The following is a 21,660-nucleotide window of genomic DNA, read 5'->3' on the forward strand; positions in this document are numbered from 1 at the left end:
GAGATTATTAACTGTTGTGCTCCTGAGGGGATAAACAAATTGCATTTGTGCAAATGGAAACTTACTCAATTCAAATAAGGTGTAAAACTGTAATAGATTAAAGGAGGCTAAGAGCAAAGAAGATTGTAGAGCATGGCAAAGTAGAGGAAAATAATCAGTTAAGGCCATCTGTAGATGAAGGGTAAGAAGGGGTTTCAGCTTAGGATGACAATTGAGAATTGTTAGTGGTGGTCTTGTTGCTGCTGTCGATGAAGGCAGTGACTGATGAATTTAAAATGCTCTTCTGTTAAGTTGCAGCATGGTTCTAATCTAATAAAGACAAAACAGGTCATGAAACGTAAAAGCTCTGTAACTGTTTATAACTGTTTTAGTTAACAAATTCTGAATTATTGAAATGTAATCAGTAGGCTTTGTTCCTTTACCCCAAGAAGCACGCATAGTTGGATAAGCCACTGCTGAGTCAGTATTAGGCTATAATTTCAGTCACGGAGGCATCGATTTTGGTACAATTACACTCCATTTAGTTAAGTGGTCATTATATACTCTGTGCTTTCTTATAGGGTTTTGGTCGTGGGGCAGTAATTTAGGGTTCTGCTTATTGCAGAGCAACGTTTAGATTTCTCAAAGAGAAGTGGAACTTGAAAAGAGTTTGGTAGCGGGTTCACTCTATTATTTACTACATGGGGGAAATATGCCAAGCTGAATGCTGCTTAGCATCTCTCCAGGTGCCTGTACCCATTCACAAAGTGAACTTGCAGGTGTCTTCCCTCCCTGATAACTGTTTGCCCCGGAGTCTGTGTCTTAGAGATCCAAAGGCAAACTTTCAGGGGAGACCTGTGCCTGTCACCCTGCAAATTGTCACAATTCTTCTCTGCCTGATAACCGTTTCTCCAGAGTGTGTATTTTAGAACTCCAGAGGCAAACTTACAGGCGAGGCCTGATAACTGTCTGCAGAGCAGACTTTCAAGAAACATAATTTTCAGAGAAAAAAATGAATGGAGTAGAGTAGCAGGAGGGCTGGCTCAAGCTGGGTACCTGCGCAGGGGTCCAACCTGAGTATAAAAAACCATAGACTTTTATATCTGTATAGACTATTCATACAATGATTGAGTCCAATAGCAATATTTCACTTTGGGGTCTTGTTTCTCATTAGATTTTTTTCACTCATGTCACATGTGCCTTCATTTTGTTCAACTGTAGACATTGTTTATGGTCCATAGCCTTGCAGGTACTGTTTTGTCTGAATAAATCCTTTTTCTTTTCAGTGAAGTGCAAAGCAGGCCCCATTTTGCAGATGTCTGTAATGTCTCCGCATTAGCCTTGAAATTGTTATTTTTCCCCAATCAGTTCCGTTCTTCCCAGCAAAGTGCAAGAGGGACTTTATCTTGCAAGTGTTCAGTGTAGTTTGTAGTTGCTTTTGGTAAATATGAGCAGAACTTTATTGCTTAAGATTTTAGCAAATCCAGCTTACTAAGTAATATGAAGCGAAGGGTATATTAAAAACCATACAACCTTATACTTCTAAATGATTCATTATATTTAGTATGCATTTATTTAAGCTAAATGTTTAGTATTAAACTTAAATTGGGCTCATCCAATGGCCTGTGAGTAATAAAACCATTGCCATATAGACAGCTTATTTAGCAGAGAGACCTCAAAGTGGGTTTACCCAGGCTGTCATATTTATAGAATAAGGGGTTGACTCGTAGTCAAATTGCACGCAGGGGGGAAGGTCTGCATGAGACTCCTTGCACCCACAGCTCATCGGTGTTCTGTGTGCCCTTCTGCTTCCGTATGGGTTTCCTGAAAGGAGTTCTTGGCCTGGCTGTGGCTGAGGCCTTTCCCTCCTCTGGAGCCTGGACCAAACTGATGCTGGTTTGGCTGGTTGGGATTGAGTGCATCCGCCACAGGTTTTCTTACTTTAAACTAGTCTTTAGGCTCTCTCTTCCAAAGATTCTTTACAAAGTGCAGCTTTGTATCTGCCTTAAAAACATATTAAATTGACTTAAAGCACTGCCACATGAAGTACCTTGACAAAAAACAAAAAAAGCAATAAGCAAAACCAACAACAAAGAAAATCAATCCAAACAGCTCTGTAATCTTACTTTTTCATTTCTACGTTAGTGTACCAAATAAGCTGAAATAAAAGCAGAATAGTCTAAATTGTTTGTATGATCAACTTAGCTTTTAACTATCACTTTTTTACTAGAAGGCGGTTAAAGCTGATAAACTGTAATTAAACATGTACAGTGATAGTCTCAAAGGTATTAGAAAAGGCTACTAAAATGTAAAAAACTTGCACTCTAAACCCTGTACTTTTAAGTTTTTATTAATTGTGTCTCAGGTACTGAAAAAATGGAAAGCAGGGAGCCATGAACTCACCCCCAGATCACAAACAGTGTTTCTGGTTGATTGATTGAGGTTTTGGGGGTTTTTTGGTTTTGTTTTTTTGTTTTGTTAGTAAACCTTACTGAAATTTTATGATTGTGTTATAGTGTTAGCTGCTAATACTTAAATCTAATTTATAAATGAAAAGAAAAATTATTTCATTTTATTTTTCCAGAGCTTAGAGGATACTCTTTTTCTTTTTCACGGAGGAATAAAAGAGTGCCTACATTCATATAGGAAGGTTATTGTTGCAACAAATGAAAGATCTTACAGCTGGACAGATCTGCTATTTTTCTTTTGTATTATTCATACACAGCATACAAGTAACGATGAGTATGAGGCAGTGTAATGTGTAGATAAAAGTTAGTCTGATGAAAAACAGATTTTTAGAATCTGGTGGAATGTATCACTATGTCTTTAACGAAGACCAAAGTCATCCACACAAGCAGCAGTTCAGTGGAACAAAAATGCTTAATGGTTTTATATGGCACTAGTGGGTGTGACTTATTGAGCTATAAGTCAAAGTATAATCTGTAAGTCTAAGTATAATCTAGCAAAAGAAGGGAATTTTCCCCCAAAATAGCAGTCCAACATTTGCCATGTATTCTGGGACACGGGAGAAAAGGCAGATTTTTGTGTGTGTGTGTGTGGCTAGCAAGGAGTAAATATTTGAGAGGGCATGATGGGATGGTTTCAGGCACACTTATAAGTACGGTTGAGTACCTGAAAGTAAATCCACTCCTCATTTCTTTTCTACCTTTCAATCAGAATAATTTTTTGCTCAGTTCTCCAGTTGAGTAACTGTCTAAAAGAGCATATTTTTTACATCTAACGTGTCATGTAATGCTAATATAGCTGAGCAGAGCTTTCCCTATATGAATAACTTAAGTGAATTTAGTGAGTAAATGAGAACCAGAAAAAGATTTTTAAATCCAGGTGTGAAAGCTAGTCTTTTTGTGCTGTTTACATGGATTTTAATTGTAACAGTATTAATTTTTTGTGCTTGAAAGTTTGGAATATCTATATTTTCATCTTAATTTCATAGATATATATCCATTTGTTGTGGCACTATCTTCAACTAAGAGAATCCTAAGATACTGGTTGTGAACAGAAGTTCTGTATCTGGGATGCAATTAAGATTGACTTCATGAATTGCATACAATTATTCATTTGTTAAAGTATAACTGAATTTAAGAATGGGCTGTGGCTTCCAGTTAAAATGTCAGTTTCTTATTTTAATGTTCTAAAATTTTACATTAAAATGGGTGTTTGGTTTTGGGGACTCTTGTTTGTTTGCAAATGATCTGAAACATATGCATTCTTACAAATAGAATGCAACAGAGTGTAAACTGTTCATCAGAGTTATAACAGTCTCAAAGCTTAATATGCCCAATATCAGAAGAACAATGTGCAAGTTTTCTCCAAGACCAAGAAAAATAAACTATTTTAAAATACTTCCACTTTCATAGGTATTTGCAGTTTTTACCGAGCAGGCAATAAAGAATAGGGATTATTCTTGTCACTGAATTAGAGGCTTGACTTCCATCTGCTTTTCAGCTTTGAAGTTGTATGCAGGTAAGCACAGATCCCCAGAAAAATTCTAGGTGAAGCTAGCTAGGCAGCGCATTCCATGTGCTTACACTTTTACGGAGCTGGCACTCTCAGGAGAGGGTTTTTGTGCTTGCCCGTCTTGGGAAAAAGTCAAAGGTGGACATTGTCAGATGGCCCAGATTTCACAGCACTTGGCAGGTTTTTGGGGATGCGCACTTGTGTGATACGGGTTCTGTGGCCTGTGTTGGCAAAGAGGGACTGCACGATGGTGGTCTGCTCACTCCTGAGACTGCGTACAAACACCTACGTAACAAATAAACCTGGCTTTCTGATTCTCTAACACATTTGCTTTCGAGGTGAACTTCTTGTTAGTGCTCTCCTGTTGTTAAATACAGAGTTTCACTGAAGTGTCAGAATAGCATTATTGTGTGTCAAAACACTGTTTCTCTAATCAAAGACTATATGTCCACAGACGAGAAAGAAGAAGGAATACTAGGTAGCATACTTCTACCTAGTTTTCAGATATCTGTGCTTTCTCCCGAGGACCATATTAACCGCAAATATGCCTTTAAGGTAGGGGAATCAATTTTTCTCTTTAATTTTATGTCTGAAAGCACAGTAATGTAGTAATCAGAACTGAGGTGTTCTGCAAAATGGGATTGACAAACAGCTTCTGAGACTGATTTTTGCGTAATACAGTAGCAGAGGATTCAAGTATTTGGCCTGTTGTAAAGATGGACATAATTACTAGAAAGTGAAGATTGATGAATATCACATATTAGTCTTTTATTTATTTGTTCATGGATCTTAAATACTGTGTGGTGTTTTAGGCTGCGGCTGGGCTTACCATACTAATGAAAGTTCTTTAGTTATTAAGATACAAAGTATATTTACATGTAAATTAAAATAAGGTTTGTTATCACTTGAATTACAATATTACATGAATTATTATTAGGAGTGTTTCACAGCTAATCTTTTTAATCATTGTATAAATCACTCTGCTAAATATTTTCTCTTGACTTTTTTGTTTGTTTGTTTTATGAGCTCCTTTTGGCTCTTCTTTTGGCCTTCTGAGCAACGCATCATTTATTTACTGTGGTAAGTACAAATTAAACCTTAATGTATCATTCAGACTGCAAAAATCTATGCCAAAATTTTATTTATAATCATTATGTAATTTACATGGATAGTTTTTAAAAGACTGAAGAATTTTAAGGGCTTTTTATTGAGTGTATTAATGAAGAAGCAGCTATGATTGAAAATTATAGGCAATTATTTTGAAAATATGAATGCAGTGACAGACACATGGAAGTATTCCTTCTGGTTTTTTTTCTGATAATATTATTTGAAGAAATTATAATAGAAAACATTAAAGCGAGCATACAGTAACATTATTTGCCTCTTTTCTTTTACAGAATCTTATATTTTTATTGCAATGACCATGTCATTTCCAATCAGGCAGCTCATCCAAACATGAGGACCTATTATTTCTGCACAGATACAGGGAAGGAAATGGAGTTGTGGATGAAAGCCATGACAGATGCAGCACTTGTGCAGACAGAGCCTGTGAAAAGGTAGTGTGAATTGACAAAACAGTGGCACACTCTATTTATTTAACATATTTAGTTTGATTCATTTAAATGAAAGTTTATACCTTCAAATAGAATGTAAATTGGCTGAAGTAATTTATCCTTATATTGAAGACCCTTACTCATTTCACAACGTTGGCTAAAATTTTGAAGTCGTAAAAATAATCTAAGTTCTGTTCTGAATATGGATACCTTGAGTGTAAGGATCTAGAAGATAAAAAAATACTGTCCGATTCCTTTAGCCAGTGGCATCAAAAGAAGTGCATCAACAAATCCTATGTGCAGGCGTGCTTGACTTCACCTGCCTTCCTGACTGAGTAACCATAGCAGCTCAACTGGCGATAGGCTCGAGTCTCAAATTCATAACTGTAGTTTCTGAGTAAATTAAACAGTTGTACCTGTGGTGAGCCCTTCTTGTTCATCATTAAGCTGTCATCAAATGTGTACTTGCGTAATCTGGAGCTTTTTCCTTTATGTGTCCATTCCTTGACAATGAAAACCAAGTTACTGCTGGAAACCTTGTGCTCTCAGAAACTGAATATTGTCTGCTGCTGTCTATCCTGTAAGAATTGTTTTCCGTCTGAATGTGGTCCCTTGGGTCAGATCCATGGCATATAGAATGCAAACCTCATCAACTGTAAATTTAAAACCTCATTATTGATGGCACAGAAGTTATTGCTGATGGCTGCTGTCACTTGATCTGTTCCGCATCCTGTTAGTTCCTGCTACGCTGGAACTAAGAGAATGGCAGCAATGCTGAGAAATTTTAAGTTAAAGAAACAAACAAACCACACATAGACACAGGTACCAAAGAGGAAAAAGGTACAATTTTTTGCAGAAAAGAAAGCACATTTAACTTTTTCTCAACATACAAGCAGTCTTTCCAAATTTTACATTGCTAGTGCAAGTAATTCCTGTTAACTTCTTCCTGATATCTTTATATCACATGTTCCAGCATGGTGCTGGCAGAAGCATAAAATGAAATGCAGAATGATTACACTCTTTTGATGTTGCATGTTTTAATGATTTGTGAGCTTTTCAGTCAAACATAATAAGACTTTTACTTACGCCAATCTACAGGACATTCACAAGGATAATAGTAAGCTAGGAACACCTCTACATTTCTACCTGTGCAACTTTTCAGTGACTAATCTTAAACATAAGGTGGAAATCTTAGCTTTTGTCTCTAATATCCTTTAAATGTATAGATAGTGTATGAAGTATTTCATCCTCTGCATTGGGCAGCATAGTGAAATCACTTAACAGAAAAATACATTGTTCTCCGTACTTTGAAAAAATAACACATATGCTTCAAGCTCTCAGGTTTCATGTGTTATTCCCAAAATTACTGAAAATGAAAGATTTCAGCTTGTAGAAATGAGCAGTGGTAGGTCCAAATACCACAATGAAATTTGATCTTATTATGATTTCATATTATATATGATGTTATGTTCTTTGTCTCCTGCAACCCTCCTTATATTTGGGAACGATAGATGTTAGTTACAGGGTAGGGATGAGCAGAATGAGAATGAGCATAAGCAAGTAAATACCTAATAGTGTTTTCACCTTTTGCTTTCTCTATTCAGCGCTTTTAAGAGATTGCACTTAAAAGAATGAAGTTACCATGACAAAATAAATCTCATCTAGCTTAGTGAATAATAAACCTAATCTGAAAAATAAGTTTTTGTTCACGTTGTAGGTGTATTGCAGATAGCTGTGATAGTTTACAGATTGATAAATGATTAAACCAAATCAGACCCACTTCAAAGAAAAATTGTACCTTGATTGTATAAGCACTTTGTAGGGGGAATAATACTGAAGTAGGTCATTCTGAATCTTTTTTGAACTGGTGAAATGGCCTTCATTTGTTATTTGCAGTACTGTGAAGACTGGACATTTGAAGAGGACATCTTTGTAGTAGAAAAAAAAACTGTGAAAAAAGGATATCTCCTTCTGACAGAAACTCTTTAGTGTCGTCTTCATAGTCTCCCATAATAGTCAATACTCTATAGAAGATATTTAGTAAACTTAGTTATATAGAGAGAAGTTACATTATTACTTGTGACATTTCTTTTAACATAAGCAATCCAAATGTTCATGTAAACATCCGCTCTTTTGTGCAGTTCATTAATACAGCCATACAGTCACGTTTGCTGCCTCAGAGCAAGCGTAGCAAGATTCCTAGTGAGTTCCCCCTGGCGCCAGGTGCCGCTTTGCGGGCTGTTCATCCTTCCTTGACTGCAGCACCATCCGTGGCTGCTCTAATGAGACAGACGTGCAGCCACTGCCATGAAGAGTATTCCAGTCTCCTGAAATGCTTGGCCATGCGTTCCTATGCCCTTCTTTCAGCCGCAGTGCCTGTTCCAGCACTGATGCCTGCCTGTTTTGGGTGTTTGGCAGTGTGTGGGGAAACAGTGGGGATTCCCAATACAGCTGAGCTTACCTAACACTTTTTAGCCAGTTATATGTACTCCTGCAATCTATCTTGTGTTGCTTCAGGTGCTTATCTGAGTCCTTGGTGAATCAGCGTAGCACACAAAATGAGTAGAAAAGCACTTAACAGCAAAATCAGTAGTTTTCTGCAAGGATACCTTGGGCAGAAGGGTTTTGCCAGCAGCCAAAAGAAGTGTCAGAAGAAGAAAAGTATCCTATGTAGCAGCATCTTCTTGTTTTAATTCAGGCAAGAAACCTTAGAACAAAACAGTACTGGATGGTAACCTCTTTGAAGAGTTTGTTAGTGGTCTTGAAATAATCACTTGAGAGAAAATACATTTCAAGACCAGTGAAGTCTCAAAGACTTTCATGTCTGTTAGCTATAATAAGGAAGAAAACCCTTCAGACGTGTTTTCTGAAGAATCCATCTTTTGGCTATCAAACCAGTTCTTAAAATGAACCATGTAGCAGGATGTGATCTTATCCAGAAGAAATACTGTTTCTTTCCTGTAAAAATCTGTTAAGTATTAAGTATTCTATTACCTCATCTCTAAGTACCCTGAAGTTTGCCACGCATATAGCTGTAAGCGTAAATGATTTTGGTTCAGGCAAATTCAGCCAGTGCTTTTGTTTCTCAGGATTTTTTTGAGAGAGATTCAAACATTGTACTGAGTACAGTTTTCTAATAGACTAAATACTTACAATACAGGAGCTAGACTTATTAAGAATTTCCTAAACTATTTATGTAAGCTGATGTTGAGCCACTCTTATGTGCTTGTTAATATAAATTGCCCAATGGTAAGTCAGAGTTTTTACACTATAGTTCTTTAAATCCAGAAGTCAAAGTACTTCACTGCTTATCATACTCTGGAAATCCAAACCCAACAGTCCGTTAAATTGAATGTTTTAACTTTAAATAATTGCAGAGCTACAATCTGTGTCTTTATTTTTCTGAGGATGTGAGCTCCTTGGAGAGAAAAAAGAATATTTAAAACATGAAGTTGTGGGGGTTTTGCCCAGCTTTCCATAAAATATTCTTACTTTCCACATACAGTTAGCCACATAATACAGAAATGAGGTACTGAGGTAAGAAAATAAAAATGTAACCATTTCTTTTAGAACTGATCTGCAGTCATGGCAGGAAAACTCCCTTCTGATGTTTAACTGCAGGGAAGGACAAATATTATTTGGCCCCATTGACTTAACTATAATTACTCCTTTCTAAACATTTTTGTTTTAATTTTACCTAGATAGTAAATTCAAGTTTAATAATGTAGTGAGAGACCTATCAAAATAATTATACACAAATAATTTAGTCAGTGAGGAACTGTTTAAGCTTATGACTTGAAATATGATCCAAACCAACCTCACTGCATTAGCAACACATCTTACTCAATCCATGTTGTAACACTGCAGACTGTAGTTAAATTGTGTCTGTGAGTACTGATTGCTTCCTTGTGTTTGTAGACGCTAATATTCACCAGCATACCAATTTATCATTTTTAGCCTAAATGCTGATTTCTCTACTCTTCTGTGTTTAAGAGCATCGGGTCTTTTTATTGTTTTGCTGTCAGCTGTGTGTACCAGAGCCTTTATTTCTTCTGAGTGATACAGCATGTACTAAGAAAAGAGTGGTGTTTTTTTTTCTCCTAATGTAGGTACTCTCCCTGAACAGCATCAGCTAAGCTGCCAAAAAAGCACTTGTTAGCATAATGACATCCATAGTGGGGGTTTACTGATGTCACCATGTTTGGAAAAGATGGCTTTTGCTTTTCAAATGCTTCTGCCTGGCTTCGTTAAATCAGTCTTCCTATCTGATACTTGATTACATCCCCCTGCCACTCCCCCAGTTTTAGAGTTATTTACTTATATAAAACAGCAGAAAACAGTACTTTTCCTGTATTACTGCTCCATACTCCATATTTCTGTTTTGTTGTAGAAACCTGTAAATTGTGTTCCATATATGCCGAAACACGTATGATCAGTGCCCATTCTCTTTTGTCTTCTCACTCCCCTGTCCTCAAAATACCCTGCAGGTCTTGTTGAATATGTATTTGAGAGTCAGTAATAAATATGGAGCCCCATATAAATATGGATTTATGTTTCTTACATTTACCTATTAGTGTCTAATCATTCTTTCCCATTTGGATGCTTTGCTGTGGGAAGAGATCTGTTGCTCACACTGAGGTGACTGATTTGATGAACAAAGTTAAAGAGCCCAGAAATCTGTTTGAATGTCAGTCATTCAGGCTCCATGCCATCGCAAGGCATGTCAAATATAAACGCTTGGCTCTGCTGTGTATAACCATAGTAACAAGTGATACAGCATGGAGGTTTCATGGAAAAACAATTCTGTGATTTTTGGATTTGTTGGCTTTTTTTTTTAGTTAAGATGCACTGTGGAAAGTAGTATGATAGTGTGAATCTTAACACTGTGCCAGGTCTTGGCTTTGCCATCTATCCAATGAATGTCCTTAGAGATGCCACTCTCCCTCCGCATCACAGATGTTCCATCTGTAAAATGGCAACTGCTTCTCTGCTGTAAAGCACCTTGAGAAAGATTGATATCAAGTCCCATATAACGGGGTCAGGTACTATTAAGGCAGGTTGCACATATTAATGCTGGTGTTTAGGATTGTTTGTAAAGTAGTCCTTATACTTACTTGTGAATCCTTGAGCACTGGCTGAAAACTGAAATTTTAACACCCTTCTTTGACTTGATAATTGTGGGAAATTGAGTTTTCCATTCACTTTCCTGTTCGGTGAATTCCTTTAGTTTCTAGTAGACAGCAGGTCATACAGTTTTGAGGTGTCAGGGAGGAGGTGATCCAGTTTTGTTTTCCATAACCTTGAGAAGGCAGAAGTGTTTGGTCTCAAGAACAGTTTAAAATCGGGGGGATGGAAATAAAAAGATAACTCACTTTAAGTTGCAGTAGGAGATTAGCACAGAATTTTCTTTCTGAAACTTGGAAATTATAGAAGCGATGGCATAGGTGTAGCAGTTTAGCAGTTCCACCACGTGTCCTCCCCCAAAAAAGTCTGCATAAAAATTGGTTCTACATCAAGAGTTTTTTCTCTGCATGTTATGGGTGGCAGAAATATTGCCTTTTCTTTTCTGCTAGCAGAAAACATCAGATGTATCTAACCTCTGCATTTAATAGTGATGTATGAAGAAAAAAACACTGTGTATAAAAATAATGCTGACGCAAATAGCCAGAGAGGTGTTAATGTTAGGTTATCGTTACGAATGTTTTCATTTGCAATAGGTTTCACGAGTGTGTATGCATTCACATCGGCAGCTCAGGAATAATTACTGAAAGAAAAGAACTATTTTGAGCTACTTCTATTAGTAGGGTGAATTTTTGATAACCTTTATAACATTATGAAGTATCAACAAGAGACTGGGAGCATCACAACTGTGTCAGGAAGACGCATGGGGGAAAAAAAGTCACCCACCTTGTTAACATGCAAAGCACATGAGCATTTCATCAAACTTGCATACAATGTGCAGATGACACTGATGTCTTGCTGTTTCTGACTGATACATTTGAAATGGTGATTTTTTCAAGGCAGTTGTCTCTTGATTCCCTTCACATCGCAGAGAATTCCTGCAGGAGCAGGGTGGTTATGGGAGGCACGTTTAAGATTAAGTGTCCGATATTATTAGCAGTGGGTAGTATTTTATAAAGACCATACAGTTTTAAGTCCATTATGTATTTGCTTGGGTTCTGTCTGAAATAGTTGTTGGCATCTTGGGAATTCATGGCTTAAATAACCTGTTGGGGAGGTGTAGACTTGCTGGACATTTAAGCCTCTTGTTCAAGACAGGGTAAGCAAAAATGTATGTAGTTAATCTACTTGGAATTAGAGTACTTCTCAGAGGACTGGTCATACTTGTGCTCTTGGTCAGTTCTGTATGTGATGGCCTTTTTACAAATGAATTAGGTACTTGAACACAGTTGTAAAGATGAATAATGCATTTGCATAAAAAGATGGAAGACAATGTGAAAGCTTAATTTGACATCATCTTAAAATAAAGTTTTGCTCCGGGTTTGGTTTTATACAGAGGTGTAATCTTAAAGAATTATATCTCTTTTTCTTTCCTCCTGTACCAAAAAAAATGTTGATCAAAACATTTTAGGCGGTTTTGGTTTTTTTTTGTTCTTGTAAACTGAAAAAAAATTGTTGCTGTCTGAGCTGGAAGTTCTATTCATGTTCCAGTATGGAAAAAGATACAGCTCCTTGACATTTTGAAATTTTAAAAGGAAGATAGCTAATAGAACTGCATACTTTAATTACTTGTGTAAGTACTGTAAAGCAGTAACTGTTCTAAAAATACCATTGTATCATTATTTTTGTGGTATGGTTTCCTAAGTCAGCAGCTACTTTCCCCCTTAAAACTAGGGAAGCCACAGTTATTTTCCGCAAAATGTAAGCCAGCAAAAGTGATAACATACTAGAGAAAGCTAATTTATGCCAGTGACCATTAAAAGTTGTTTGTTTTCTTTAAAGGAGCTCATTATATGTTGTATTCAGCAGTATTGTGAATCATAAGCTGGTCCGCAATGTAATCTGCTACTATTTTTAAAGATGGCTTTCAAAATCATTTCAGGCTGTTGACATCTGGAAGCTGTAGCTCTTGGAGAGCCACTTAATATTTTTACCATTTGAATGTCCAGCCCTCCAGGAACTGAACATCCACTTTTTCAGACTCTGGCTTTATTTCTGTTTGTGCACATTTTTTCTAGGGGCTTAATTGGATGTTTGCTTACATTTACCCCATGTTGCAGATGTTTTTAAAATAGCAAAGAAATAGAGAAGCCTGGAAGAAAAAACACTTGCATTCTCCAACCAAAAAAACACTGCAACTGTCCAAACCAAACAAAACATCACCACCACTCCCAAAACAAAATGAAACAAACAAAATCACCTGTCCTTGATTATTGCGAAAATGTGTCCTGGATTTTTCTTTCAAAGACCAGATATTGGTGTAAAATATTTGGACAAGGATTCACTGAAGTAACTGTATTAAACACCAATGCATTCACTTTTTTTATTACTATTTTTTAATGAATGTTTTGATGATATTATAGCCTGTCGTATATTCCTTTCCAGAGTAGAGAAGTTAACCACTGAAAATACGCCACCTCAAGAGGCAAATAATATTTCAAACCATCGGGTGCTAATTAAGCCAGAAACTCAAAATAACCAGAAGAACAAAGAGGTGATAAAAAATGAGGAGAAGAAAGCTTTGGAAGCCGAAAAATATGGATTTCAGAAAGTTGGGCAAGATAAACCATTAACGAAAATTAACAGTGTAAAGCTAAATCCCTTGGGATCCGAATACAGGACTTTACCCATAACCACAATTAAGGCTGGACACTTCAGACCAGTTCATTTAAATGGGTCTGAGAATAAGACTGTTGGTGTTGTCCTGGCAGACGCTGGAGATGGAGCTCAGCACAATGCATTTCAGTCACATCTGGAGTCTGAACGAGTTATGCAGAGAACTAATTCCATGCTGCAGTTGGAACAGTGGATTAAAATACAAAGAGGAAAAGGACAGGAAGAGGAAACACGAGGGTAAGTAATATGTATTTTTTTTTTCTCCAGGCTTTCTAGAAAATAAACTTAAGCTTTTGTCCTGCTTAGATTCTTTAGGTTTTGATCTATATTAGATAAATATATAATTCGTTGTTCTCTGTAAAAAGTGCCTGGATGATGTCTCACAACAGATTTATTGGAGTTACTCTTTTTATTGACGTTTGAGTGATTATTAATAAATTAAACTATATTAATAACTTAGTTTATAAAAATGGCCAGAAACCCTTTTCAGGTATTAGAAATTTCTCTGTCCTAGCAGGGAGAAGGTGTCATCAATCGTAACAATTCTTTTTCCCCTTAAAGTTGGTTCATTAAATTGCCCTGTCTTCTGCATTTTTGTTCGTAAATACTTGTAATTATATTTTATTTAAAATTCTTCAAAAATATTCCAGGAAGCTTTTAAACTTGAAATAATCTTTAGCCGAAGAGAGAGAAGCTTTACCTAGGAGTAAGTCACAGAAATCTAACTAAATTGATGCTTAAAGCTTCTCTTCTCATGAAATTAAACATCCCAGTTCTAATATTGAGTTCCAGGACTTATTCATGAAGCTTTAATATTATGTCTGAATAACATTGAATCTTGTACCTGTAGCAATTTTTATGTCTGACAGAAGAGTAGGGACATTGCTTCCAGGCTGCCTTAGAGACAAACAGCTTTAGCAGTAAAGTATACAAGTTTTTAATATTACATGAGATAGGAAGTAATGGAGATACTATCGCAGGAGATATTTTGCAGAGCTGGAAATTAGGGATTTTGCATATAGATGGCATAGCAGAGCTTAAGACAGAACCAAGTTCAGAAAATGTGTTTTCTGCAAATTTCAAAATACGGGGTTTGGGCAGTTTTCAGTTTTTGAAAAAGCTTGTAAAATTTACATTAGTTTGGTTTACACTTGCCAAATTTGGTTGAACGTTTCTTCATTGCCTTTAGTTGTTCATTAAATATACTTAGGAATTGTTTCATTAAGTATTCAGCTTAAGTAGTTTGATCAAGTTTGAACTTGGAGTACAGAGAGTGACTTGCACACTCTGACTTTTATTAAGCATGCTTACGTAATGAGAACTGAGAAGGCTCTTTAAATGCAATTAGGTTTTCTAGATTGGACTGTAATACTTGCAACCCAAAAAGAGAAATTTGAGTACCTGTGCCATTTTTCAGTTGCAAACCCTAAAACTGATTTCATTGTGGGAATCAGATCGAGGGAAGTACTGTTAACAATATGTTATTAACATTCTTTTGTTCTTGAATATAGAGGCCACTTATTGCTTAAATAAAGGTGTCACTGATAGCACAAACAGTATGATGCAGTTCTGCATAAAAGTAGTGAACAGAAAAAGAATTGGCTTTGAGCTGGCTCTTTTTGCTTTGTCTGAAGTGGCCTTGAATAATGATCCAAATTTTTAATGTATAGTGATGTCTTTAGAATATGTTTTCACTTAAATTTGAAATTTTATTTTTGTTCAGATTGCCAGTTTCTGGCTGGAGACAGAAACTTAAGTAGAACTGAAGTTGGTGAATGAGAGTAGAAGGAAGCTCCAGTTTATGTTAAAGCTTAAGGTTGAGATGAGAGGCTGTTGGTAGTTGCACCTGTTCAACTCATAACTTGAATTTTTGAGAAAAGTAGTTGTTACTTAATGGGAAAAAGCTGCTGACTTTTAACAAAGATGCCTTAAGTTGCATCTGTCTCTCTAATGTATTGGAGAAGTCATGGAGGACGAAACTGAGTATCTCCGGTGTGTCAGACTGCAAAAACCCTAGGACTTGAAGAATAATAAAATGTTGACAAATAGGTTCAATTAATAACTCTGTATAAAATAGGAGCTGTTATCTGTCCTCAATATGGAATGAAAAGGGTTCACTGTAAAACTACTAATTTTTTAGAGGAGCAGGCTGTCTAATAGTTTTGTTACCTGAAAAATCAACAAGAATGATGGCAATGTAGTTTTTAATTCTTGAAGCTGTTACCTGCCATGTCTATGGATGTAGACATCTAGTTTTGCAAGAGCCACACGAATAAAGACAACTGATGCCCTAAGGAAGACCAATATTTTTTAACAAAAATTAAATGGTTTTTAAATAAAAAAAATTAAACATTCCTCTTCAGTATCATTTTATTGAATTAGTTTTGTGCAAGTCAGTTATGAGTAAATATTTTCACCAAAAGTGGTTCACTTGAGTGGTCTTTCTCAAATGTGAAAAAAACACAGCAGGGTTGCATGGTACTAAGTGAGGCTCTGTTGATGCTGCTGAGGATGTGAGCCTCTGTCTCCCCACCTTGCCCATGTAAACCTCACCCTAAGTATTAATAATTAAATGGCCTGCTGTACAGCACCAGGTTTCTGCCACTCTGTGCTTGATTTGCATGTGGAAGTTTCGTATTCTGAACCAGCTGTTATTTGCATTCTTTAGAATGAAGGACTATTTTGAGGTTTTGATCCAAAGGTATTAATAGCATTGCAGAACTGAGCCCCAAAAAGTCGCTTTCCCAAACAGTCCAACTTGGACATCAGAACCAGTATTGCTACCCAACAATAATCCTAGAGACGACCTCTAAAGGTGTCTACAAGGAGTCTGTAGTGTGGAAGCCATTTTTTCCCATGGGAACATTTGTAGGGAGAATTTTAATGATACTTGCAGAAATATTTTGCAGCCTCACATTATGAATAGAATACCCCTGAACTCGGTGCTGGTGAGGCTCCACCTTGAACCGTGTATTCAGTTTTGGGCCCCTCACTACAAGAAGGACATTGAGGTGCTGGAGAGAGTTCAGAGAAGGGCAACAAAGATGGTGAGGGGCCTGGAGCACAAGTCTGATGAGGAGCGGCTGAGGGAACTGGGGCTGTTTAGCCTGGAGAAAAGGAGGCTGAGGGGAGACCTCATTGCTGTCTACAACTCCCTGAAAGGAGGTTGTAACATGGAGGGTGTTGGTCTCTTCTCCCAAGTAGCAAGTGATAGGACAAGAGTAAATGGACTCAAGTTGTGCCAGGGGAGGCTTAGATGGGATATTAGAAAAAAATTCTACAGGGAAAGGGTTCTCAGGCACTGGGAAAGGCTGCCCAGGGAGGTGGTGGACTCACCATCCCTGGAGGTGTTTAAAAGGCATTTAGATGAGTTTCTTAGGAACATGGCTTAGTGCCAGAGTTGGGTTATGGCTGCACTCAATGACCCTGAGGGGCTCTTGCAACCAAAACAATTCTACGATTCCATGACCTCTCTTGGTGGCCTCTCACAGGCTCCTCGTGTTGGGCCGGCGCAACAGCCCAAAGGACACCAGGCCCTCTGCTCCCCTTTCCCCCGGGCTCGGAGCACAGGAGGTGACGTGTGGCCATGCCCTGGGGGCAGGGCCAAGGGATCCCCAGGGAAGAAGAGTCCACGCAACACTTGGCAGTCAGCAATTCCTTTATGGAGCGCTGGGAGACCGTGTGCAGGTGGCTGGGCCTCCCGTTCCCACCGGGGGGATCTCTGGATGCTTTGCTCCCTCTCAGCCACTGGTGAGCGCAGGGGGCCGTGCCACTTGCAGAGCATAAGGTCAACAGGGCATCCCTGAGGAACCCCAACCCTCCTGGAACGTTCTTGCCACCGTCTCGTCAAGACCATCCCAGGCACGGGATGAGAAGGGGCTGGAGCCCAGGGCTCATGAGGCGAGGTGGCGGGCAGTCCCTGTGCCCACGGGGCAGCCTTTCTCTTGGGCAAGAACCATGACAGGTGGGAGCGAGCCCCAGGAGAGGGGCCATCAGACCCAAACACACTCCTCCTTCTCCCACATTCAGGCATCTTTCAGGACACAGGCCCCCGCGCCCACACCTGCCACCTCTGACGTCACAGTCGCCACCATTGTGACATCATGCCTGTCACCACCACCTCACTGCCCATTGTTGCGGCCCTATAAAAGCGGGGGCCCTGGCAGCTGGCCCACAGTGCGAGGCCCTCGGACGCCAAGCATGCTTGGAAGGAAGAGGACGCTGAGCAACCAGGCGGCTGGCTGCCCACCTCAGGGTGGGACGCCACAGAGCCGCTTCCCGGCACCACAGGGGAGCACGGCACCTCCCACCGGGAGCAACATTGGACCTCGTGCTGCGAGCACCATCGATCTCGCTTCTCTCATCAATGGCATGCAGAGCATGACTCTGGGCCCACCAGCGAACGGTGTGGAGCCCAAACGTGTCTGCCTGCCGGGCAGCAGCGGGAGCAGCCAGGCGAGTGGCTGCCCAGCTTGGCGCGGGAAGCCACAAAGCCGCTCCCCGCTACCATGGAGGAGCAAGACACGTCCCCGGAGGAGGAAGCCGAGGCAGCAGAGGATGAGGACGAGGGGGAGGCAGAGCAACATCACCCCGCATGCCACAACCACAAAGGACATTACATCTTTGATCTCCGGCATGCAGCACATGGCTGTGGGACCACCAGCGACCAGTGGCGTGCAGCCCAAGCGTGTCTGCCTGCCAGGCAGCATCCCGAGCAGCAAGGTGGATGGCTGCCCACCCTGGAGGAGGACACGCGAGAGACGCATTGTGCGACTGGGACCTCCGGGGAGCCTGAGGAAGGCAAAGGAGCAGAGGAGGAAGAGGAACATCCCTCCTCACACCAGGAGAGCCATTGCCCACACTCACATGAATGACATTGTGCAGCAAGCAGCCATGGGCAGGCAGGGGAACAGCATGGGGCCGCGGCGTGTCCATCTGCTGAGGACCCGGTGTGACATCCCACCAAAGGACGACGTGGAGCCCATGGACGTGGATCCACCGGACTATGGCATGGGGCTGCTGGCTGTTCAGCCACCACAAGACACCGAGGAGCCCATGGAGGTGGATCCACCTCAATAACCATCATACATGGTGCTGGCTCCACCTGCCACAGAGATCATCTGGCAGTTCCCCAGCCATCCAGGCTCCCGTGCGTGACGTGGCGGCAACCAGCGTCGCAGGAGCTCCCAGACGGCTCCCCACTCCCATCCTCCACACCTTCATAACTGGACAATAAATTACAAGAATAAAAATGCTTTTGTCCAAGCTTACTTGACACACGGCTGACTGCATCTACACTCCTGTGACACCTCCTGGTCCCTGTCTTTGACTAGAAGGCCCTTTTTGGAAACTTTCCATTTCCATGTCCACCTTCCTGCTCTGGTGCTACCTCACATTCTGGGTGGCTTTCGAAGGCTGCAACGTCAATAACTGGATAACAGTTTTTAAAAGGGAGTCAAATTCTCCTAGAAATAGCATTGAACCCTAGGAATTTCTGGATTCCAAATTATCGATCTTACCTTAGGGCCAGTAGCTATCACCGTACCCTGGAGATCTAACCAGGTAGTGAGATGGTCCCACTCATGCTTTTGCAGGGAGGTGTGCTCATGTCGCTAACAGTACTCAGTACACCATGCCCGCATGATCAGGGTGCTGGACTCCCACGCGATTTCAGGGCTCTCTGCTTCCCGACGGACGCCAGGGCACCATCCTGGAAGTTTCTCGGGCACCTTAGGCTTTCTTCACGAAGATTTTTGCTGCCTGACTGGACAGAGGCCAGCTGAAAAACAGCAATCCAAATCTACATTCTCCTAGTGCTGGAGTGGTTCCTGCCATCTCTACTGGTCATGACTTTCTAGAACACCATTTTGGTCAATGCCTGACTGAATACCGAGCCTCAGAGTTTGACCGCTGCGTGAGGATCAAATACGTTGGAATGTGCACAGGTCATCGTTTTTAAATACCTTCCAAAGCCAGCGTGCTCAGAAGGACTGTCCACCTGCCTCTCCCCTACCCATACGCACACACGTAGACACCCCTTCACTCTCCCATACTATGACCTGACTTTGCTAAAACTCCGATGCCCGTTCTAGCAGATACTTGTGGATATGCCCAGCCAGAGAAGTCTGAGGAACTCTACCCACTTGAGCAGAAGTGCCACGTACTCGGGTTTGACAGGAGTATGACTTAATTCCTCTGCTTGAGGACTAGCCATGAGAAGCTTTTGTCCTTTACCTTCATACTAGCCAGGAGAGCGAGGGTGCACCTCCGCCTGAACCCACTCCCACCTGCAGGCCCCAAGGACCTGGGAGCAACAAGGCAGAACATCCTGGTGGGGCTCTGTTACAGACCACCCAAGCAGGATGAAGAGGTAGATGAAATATTTTGCGGGTAGCTAGGACAAGTCTCCTGACCACTAGCCCTTGTGCTTATGGGGGAATTCAACCTACCAGGTGTCTGCTGAAAATACAAGACAGCAGAAAGGAAGCAGTCCAGGAGGCCCCTGCAGCGCGTGGAAGACAACTTCCTGACACAGCTGGCTAGTGAGCCTACCAGGGAAGGAGCCACGTTCGATCTGTTGCTTGTAAACGGAGAAGGACGTGTGGACAGCATGTCAACTGGAAGTCCCCCAGGGTATAGTCATCACGAAATGATTGAGTTTTCTGTCCTTGGAGAAGTTAGAAGGGTGGTCAGCAGAAGTGCTGCTCTGGACTTCCAAAGGGCAGCCTTTGACCTGTTTTGAAGGCTGGTTGGCAGAATCCCTTGGGAGGCAGTTCTGAGGGATAAAGGAGTCCAGGAAGGCTGGTCTCTCTTCAAGAAGGTCATCTTAGAGGCGCAGGAGCAGGCTGTCCCCGTGTGCCGGAAGGCGGGCCAGCGGGGAAGAAGGCCGGCGTGGCTGCACAGGGAGCTGCGGCTGGAGCTTCGGCATAAAAAGAGAATGTATAACGTTTGGAAGGAGGGGCAGGCTACTCAAGAGGAACACAAGAATCCTGTGAGGTTATGCATGGAGAAAATTAGGAGGGCCAAAGACCGACTGGAGCTGTGCCTGCCCACCGCTGTGAAAGGCAACAAGAATTGTTTCTAGAAAGATATTAGCAAGAAGAGGAGGGCTAAGGAGAACCTCCATCCCCTGATGAATGTGGGGGGAAACATGGTGCCAGAAGATGAGGAAAAGGCTGAGCTACCAAATGCCTTCTTTGCCTCGGTCTTTCATAGTCAGAACAGCTGTGTTCCAGGTACCCAGCCCCCTGAGCCAGAAGGCAGGCGTGGCGAGCAGAATGAAGCCCCACTTGGACACACGCTAGTCTATGGGACCAGATGGGATACAGCCAAGAGTGCTGAGGGAGCTGGCAGAAGGGGTCACTTGGCCATTTCCCGTTACCTATCAGCACTCCTGGCTAACTGGGGAGGTCCCAGTTGAACTGGAAGTCGGCAAACTTCACGCCCATCTCCCAAGAAGGGCTGGAAGGAGGATCCGGGGAACTACAGACCTGTCGGTCAAACCTCGGTGCTGGGGAGGGTCACGGAGCAGATCATCCTGAGTGACATCACACGGCACATACGAGAAAACCCAGTGACCAGGACCAGTCAACATGGCTTTATGAAAGGCCGGTCCTGTTTGACCCACCTGATCTCCCCCTCTGACAAGGTGACCCACCTAGTAGATGAGGGAAAAGCTGTGGATCTGATGGACTTAAGCCTTCAGTAAGGCCTTTGACACTGTATCCCACAGCATTCTCCTGGAGAAGCTGGCAGCTCATGGCCTCGTGGTGGGTGTACTCGGCAATGGATAAAGAACTGGCTGGCTGGCCGGGCCCAACGAGTTGTGGTGAACGGAACCAAATCCAGTTGGCGGCCGGTCACAAGTGGCGCTCCCCAGAGCTCACTGTTGGGACCAGTTCTGTTGAATCTCTTTATCAATGATCTGGATGAGGGGATTGAGGGCGCCCTTAGTAAGCTGGCAGACGACACCAAATTGGCTGGGAGTGTTGATCTGCTGGAGAGCAGGAAGGCCATACAGAGGGATCTGGACCGGGGGGATCGTTGGGCTGAGGCCAGTTGTATGTGGTTTAACAAGGCCACGTGCTGGGCCCTGCGCTTGGCGCATAACCCCAGGCAGCGCTACAGGCTCCGGGAAGAGGGGCTGGAAAGCTGCCTGGTAGAAAGGGAGCTGGGGGTGCTGATTGACAGCCGGCTGAACATGAGCCAGCAGTGTGCCCAGGTGGCCAAAGGCACCAACAGCATCCTGCCTTGTATCCGGAACAGTGTGGGCGGCAGGACTAGGGAAGCAATTGTCCCCTTGTACTCGGTGCTGGTGAGGCCCCACCTTGAACCCTGTGTTCCGTTTTGGGCC

General features: G+C 41.4%; 1 protein-coding gene across 29 annotated transcripts in view; it reads left to right on the top strand.

Annotated features, from left to right (window-relative positions):
• The window catches only part of PLEKHA5 (pleckstrin homology domain containing A5), a 177,000-nt gene that overhangs the window by 110,661 nt on the left and 44,679 nt on the right, over positions 1 to 21,660 (top strand). For all 29 annotated transcript variants that reach the window (XM_065030656.1, XM_065030666.1, XM_065030536.1 and 26 more), the window contains 3 exons: positions 4,412 to 4,512; positions 5,398 to 5,513; positions 13,077 to 13,544. In XM_065030656.1, coding sequence (XP_064886728.1) covers positions 4,412 to 4,512; positions 5,398 to 5,513; positions 13,077 to 13,544 — 685 coding nt within the window. The remainder of the gene's footprint in view (positions 1 to 4,411; positions 4,513 to 5,397; positions 5,514 to 13,076; positions 13,545 to 21,660) is intronic.

This window comes from Columba livia, chromosome 1 (assembly GCF_036013475.1).
Source record: "Columba livia isolate bColLiv1 breed racing homer chromosome 1, bColLiv1.pat.W.v2, whole genome shotgun sequence".
Classification (NCBI taxonomy): Eukaryota; Metazoa; Chordata; class Aves; order Columbiformes; family Columbidae; genus Columba; species Columba livia.